At 39.1% G+C, this 6,332-nt stretch overlaps 1 protein-coding gene across 1 annotated transcript; it reads right to left on the reverse strand.

Moving 5' to 3' along the window:
* Window positions 1–236: 236 nt before the first annotated feature.
* LOC147832139 (uncharacterized) lies at window positions 237–6,127 on the reverse strand. The gene is made up of 4 exons (XM_087297910.1): window positions 6,077–6,127; window positions 4,276–4,510; window positions 2,710–4,198; window positions 237–2,656 (listed from the first exon to the last, which is right to left on the reverse strand). Exons 1-3 carry the CDS (start codon window positions 6,125–6,127, stop codon window positions 4,017–4,019), a joined length of 468 nt encoding a protein of 155 aa, XP_087154036.1. The 3' UTR covers window positions 237–2,656; window positions 2,710–4,016.
* Between the last annotated feature and the right edge of the window lie 205 nt (window positions 6,128–6,332).

Consider the following 6,332-nt stretch of genomic DNA (forward strand, 5'->3'; position numbering starts at 1 on the left):
CAAGTATAACTAAACACAAATCACTGAAAAAAATCACAAACTCCTGTTTTATAAAGAAAAGTCAAATGCCTGTAATCTTTATGAAAAATTCTGTGAAATTTGTAGTATAGGAAAGCTTTTCTGAAATGAAATGCAGCTTATAACGTTAATTTAGAATTAAGTTTTCCTCTTACAATGTGACTATAATAGCACAGTATGAGTGACTATTTCCCCCGTTGCATTTCAGCTTTATATTCAATTCAATTCAATTTAGCTTTATTTGTATAGCGCTTTTACAATGTAGATTGTGTCAAAGCAGCTTTACATAAATGGTCATAGTAAATGGAACAGTGTAGTTCAGTTTTTAGTGTTTAAGTTTAGTTCAGTTCAGTTTAGCTCAGTTCTGTGTGATTGAAAATCATTACTGAGAGTTCAAACACTGAAGAGCAAATTCATCAATGCGTAGCTCTACCAATCCTGAACCATGCGATCCAGTGGCGACAGCGGAGAGGGAAAAAAAACTTCACCTGATTGGAGTGAAGAAAAAAAAACCTTGAGAGAACCAGACTCAGTTGGGCACGACCATTTTAATTTCTCCACTGGCCAAAAGTCTTGTGCAGAGCTTCAGTCACCACGGTGGAGGCTGGAAGATGGCCTCAGCGAAAACTCATCTGTCCCTGGAGCGTCGCTGGAATCAGACTCATGTTCTCCACTCCCCATGACCATCAGCGCAGCAGCACCTCAGGATATGGCCTGGTCCCGGATATGGAAATCTTGGGATCATCTCGTCGCTGGTGTTGGATCCAATCAGTGACTCTGCATAATCTAAGGACCTCGGGATGAGTATCCCCAGGTGAAAATAGAGAATAAAGAGAATAATTAGCGTAGCTGCTGTTCATAGTCTATATAAGCAAGATGCAGAAGCCTGTGTTGAACCCGCTAGGTGATGCATTGAGTGTATGCTTTACTAAACAGATAGGTCTTTAATCTAGTTTTGAACTGGGAGAGTGTGTCTGAGCCTCGGACGTTTTCAGGAAGGCTATTCCAGAGTGTAGGAGCCATGAAAGAGAAGGCTCGACCTCCTTTACTCGATTTTGCTATTCTAGGTACTACCAGAAGCCCTGAGTTTTGAGATCTTAAAGAGCGAGTTTGATTGTAGCGAGACAGAAGGTTGGTTAGATAAAGAGGAGCTTGATTATTTAGAGCTTTATAGGTGAGAAGTAATATTTTAAATTCAATACGAAACTTAACAGGCAGCCAGTGTAAGGAGGATAAAATTGGGGTGATATGATCATATTTTCTAAACCTCATATTTTCAGCAGCATTTTGTACTAATTGAAGTTTGCTAATAGAGGATGCTGGGAAGCCAGCAAATAGAGCATTACAGTAATCCAGCCTCGAAGTCATAAAAGCATGGACTAGCTTTTCTGCACCTGAGATGGATAGCATATTTCGTAATTTAGCAATATTTCTCAGATGAAAGAAGGCAGTTTTAGTGACATGGGATATATGGGTTTCAAAAGTTAGATTGCTGTCTAATATGACACCCAGATCTTTTATAGTAGAGCTAAAGCTAACTTTGTATCCCTCTAATTGTAGATTGAGTTGCCAGATCTGATGTGTACAAGATTTAGGCCCAATAAGTAATAATTCTGTTTTGTCGGAGTTTAAGAGAATTAAATTGTTGGTCATCCAGTCTTTAATGTTTTTGATACACTCAGTTAGATTAAACAGTTGAGACGTCTTGTCAGGTTTAGTTGAAATATATAATTGAGTATCATCGGCATAGCAGTGAAAGCTGATCCCATGTCTTCTAATAATGTCTCCCAGAGGTAGCATGTAAATTGTAAACAGCAAAGGGCCTAAAACTGATCCTTGAGACACCCCATACTTTACTGGGCTGACTTGTGAAGGCTGTCCATTAATATTCACAAACTGGTAACGGTCAGTTAAGTATGATGTAAACCATTGTAGAGCCTGTCCCTGGACACCTGTAGACTTTAAGCGATTTATGAGGATATTGTGGTCAATGGTGTCAAATGCTGCACTAAGATCGAGTAAAACTAATAGCGAGATGCATCCTTGGTCAGCAGCTAAGAGTAAGGTTATTTTCACTAATGTGGTTTCTGTACTGTGATGAGCCCTGAAACCTGACTGAAACACTTCAAAAATATTGTTCATCTGCAGAAAGGAGCATAATTGAGTAGAAACAACTTTTTCTAGTATTTTAGACATAAATGGAAGATTTGAAATAGGCCTATAGTTAGCTAAGTTGTTGGGGTCCAGTTGCGGTTTCTTAATAATAGGCTTAATAACAGCTAGCTTGTAAGATTTTGGAACATGGCCTATAGATAAAGAAGAGTTGATAATGTTAAGAAGAGGTTCTCCTGAAATATTTACAGGATTTGATGTATAAGCCGGTGCAGAAAGTTTGGCATCTCCTATTTTCTGTCTAAAGCCTTCTATTTTATCACTGAAAAAATTCATGAAGTCATCACTACTAATTTGCGGTGGAACAGTTTGTTCCAAGGATGACCGATTATTTGCTAATTTATAGATGGTGTTAAATAAAAATCTAGGATTGTTATGATTATTTTCTATCAGTTTGCGCAGGTGCTCGGTCCTGGCAGATTTTAGAGCCCTCCTATAGCAGGACATACTGTCTTTGTACGCAATTCTAAAGACCTCTAAATTAGTTTTTTTCCATTTACGTTCCAGGGCGCGGATTGCTGTTTTGAGCGCACGAGTATAACTATTATACCATGGTGTAGTTTTAATCTCTATAGCCTTTTTTAATTTGATGGGTGTCACAGCATTTAGTGTGCTAGTAAAGATGGCATCCATACTGCTGGTTACTACATCAAGATCATTTGAGTTTCCGGGTGCATTATGAAATAGAGAAAGATCAGGTAAGTTATTTATAAATTCATCTTTGGTTGACAGAACAATAGTTTTACTAGGGCAGAGTATTGGAGCGGGTTTGCTAATTTCAGGTAAACACAGCTTATATAGTAAGAGGTAGTGATCTGTAATATCATCACTTTGTGGTATAATGTCTACGTCAATAACCTCGATTCCATAAAACAGAATTAGATCTAATGTATGCTTTAAGCAGTGGGTTGGACCCACAACGTTTTGCTTTATCCCAAGTGAGTGTATTAAATCCATAAACACGAGCCCTAATGTATCGTTAGCATCATCTATGTGGATGTTAAAGTCACCTACAATTAGCATTTTATCAGTTTTGACTAGTAAGTCAGAAATAAAATCAGAAAATTCTTTTAAAAAATAGACATAGGGTCCTGGGGGTCTATATATCGTGATTAAAGCGAGAGATAACATAGGTTTTTGCATAGTATCTGGAAGCTGAACATTAAGCGCTAATACTTCAAAGGAGCGAAACATAAGTCCGTTTCTTTGATTAACATTAAGAAAATCACTAAAGATTGATGCAACTCCACCACCACGACCAGTTTGACGAGCCTCATGTTTATATAGGAATCCTGGAGGAGTTGCTTCATTTAAGCTAATATAGTCATTTTGTTTCAGCCAGGTTTCAGTGAGACAGAGTGCATAAAGATTGTTTTCTGTTATTATTTCATTTATGATAAGTGCTTTAGGTGCAAGTGACCTGATGTTTAGGAGACCAAGCTTTACAAAATTTGTATTTTCACTTTTTACCGTTTTTTTTGGTTTGATTCTTAATAGATTTTTTCTGGAGCACACAGTACGTTTATTTCTTAATCTAATAATACGAGGAACAGACACAGTATCTATAGGATTCGCCATATATGCATTACTAATGTTTAAGTGGGACGAACAAGAGTCTAAGTGGCTATAATGTGAATTTTGTGAATTTTTACCTGCTAGTCAGATGGTGCGAAGTAATCTGGAGAAATTGTCCGACAGGAGTTCAGCTCTGGCTCGACTGGGGTGCAGACCGTCAGCATGGAAGAGCCTAGGACGCTCCCAGAAAAGATTCCAGTTATTAGCAAAGAGCAATTTCTGTTCTTTACACCATGTTAATAGCCATTTATTCAGAGTAAAAAGTCTACTGAACCTTTCATTTCCTCGCGGTAGGTAGGAAGCGGCCCAGAAACAATGATCTGCGTGGCAGGCGAGGTGCGTCGAACCATCTCGATCAGGCTCCTGAAGTCCTTCTTCAGGATCTCCGACTGCCGGAGCCCGGTGTCGTTTGTCCCTACGTGGATACACGTCCCTACAGGATAGTTGGAATCTGTGTAGAAATATTTCTTACACGGGCACCAGTAAAACAGAAAGTACGTACTTTATTACCTTTTGAGAAGGCAGCACGGACGTGGCGAACGATCGAGTCACCGATGATGGCCACATCAGGACCTGTCTCGCGGAGAGGGGAGAAGCGGTTCTCCGTGGAGATCTCGAACACAGGAGGAGGAGACGTTCTGCCCCAGGATCTGGCAAGCACCTTACGCAGCTGCACCCAGGCGCCGGGTAGCCGGGTGTCGGCGTGAACGACGCCTGACCGAGCCGCGCCCCGGGTGCGCTGTGCCTGGACAAAGAAGGACGTGGGGTTAAGGTAGAGGGAGTGATGTGGTTGTAATTTCCACTTACCTTAGATGATGAGGCTGTCTTAGCGTTAGGCAGAACAAGCAACGCCCGTTGTTCCTGCAGCCGCGTCCGCCTCACCGTAAGCGCACGGATCTGGGACTTCACTTCTTCCAGCTCCAGCTCCAACGCCTCCATTGATGCTTCTCCTGCACACAAGGACAGAGACACAAGCGACATTTTACGGGATAAAGAGCAAGGCCATTAAGTCAAAAGTGTATGGTAAAAGAAGTCGGTAGCTTTAGCTGACCAGCGGCACTAACAGGCTTAAGCTACAAACAACAGGCGGATGCTCGAGGGACAGACAGTTTTAAGCAGTTTTGTTTGTATAAAAGTATTAAGGGTTTGTTCACCCTAAGTAGGAGAGAAAAATACTTAGCGAATGAGGAAGAATTTTATGATTAAGATCTAAATTGCGAGTAAATAGCGAGTCCAAACTTAAAGCACACGCAGTAGGCAACCGAACGGAGACAGTGACGTCAGTGACTTCACTCAAGCATGCGCCTCAACTATATCAACTAATTTCCATTCAATTTATGCCAAACTCAACAGTGACTTCTTTTAAACCAAACCATTATCTTTTATAACACTTTAGACGGTATCTTGGTCGTTAAAAAGCTCAACGAAGTAACGTAAGGTTAATGTGGCATATTTCATTGCTGTTATTTTAAGTAAATCTTTAGAGTTAGCCTAGTTAACCAGCTAACATGTGTCAAAAACACGGCCACAGAAAAACAACAGAAGCATGAGTTTCTAATTAACGTTAGGCAATCAGGATTTTTTTTATTCGGCAACGTTGAATTTGCAGCAAAAACTCAGCTGCAACCTTGACGTTAACTTACTTTGCAAACATACAATTTGAGAGTTGTATATTTAAATAACCTCTATAGGTACTTTAGAGTCAATCTTTTGGCGTTACCTCACAGATGTGGAGTTTCCTCTTCACAGCAGAGAAGTGAATTTGCGCGGCCGCGTCTCCGTTCAGATGGCGCACTTTCTTCACGTGTTCAGCACTGCAAACTTTCAGTCGTGTTCTGATGTCGTTAAATGATTGCTATGCTAATCGTGTTATGAACACAGAAGTAGGCAATGTAATGTTGCAACTGTAAATATTGATTAGAAAAAAATGTTTACAGGTCATAACATGCATACACATAAGTGATATGTGTGATTAGTCACAAGGAAAAAAATAATATAATATCATACATCATAAATATTGTAGAAAATAAATATAATAATTAAAATTTATTAAAATTAAAATTAATTTTTTTTTTTGTATTTTACAGTGCATGCACTGTACAGTATGTGGCCTAAAATACTACGCCATTATTTGACATTTTTAACTTTAATTTAATCTTCACTTTAACAGGCTACAGAAAAGTCACGTTTATCCACATAATCATCACATGTGACCATGCATGAAGTTCATGTGACCACATGTGGAGACTTATTCGAGATGACACGTTATCATGTGAACAGCTGGCAGTTAAAGTTGGACAAATAATCTAACCCATGTTATAACATGTGGAGCACATGACACCCATTCCAACATGCTCACCATATTGCATTTTTAGCAGATTTGCTATAATTTATTCAGCAACTGCAGTAATGTCAACCTTGTTTACAAATATTTATTTGAATGAGCTATTGTATAAAAATTGCATGTTCAAATTTTGCAAGATCCAACATTCACATTAAAAAAGACATTCATGTGTATTTTCAGCCCACTATGCTACAAATTTTTTACTTATTTATTTATTGTAAGC

This window comes from Danio rerio, chromosome 20 (assembly GCF_052040795.2).
Source record: "Danio rerio strain M-AB ecotype USA chromosome 20, GRCz13ab, whole genome shotgun sequence".
Lineage (NCBI taxonomy): Eukaryota > Metazoa > Chordata > Actinopteri > Cypriniformes > Danionidae > Danio > Danio rerio.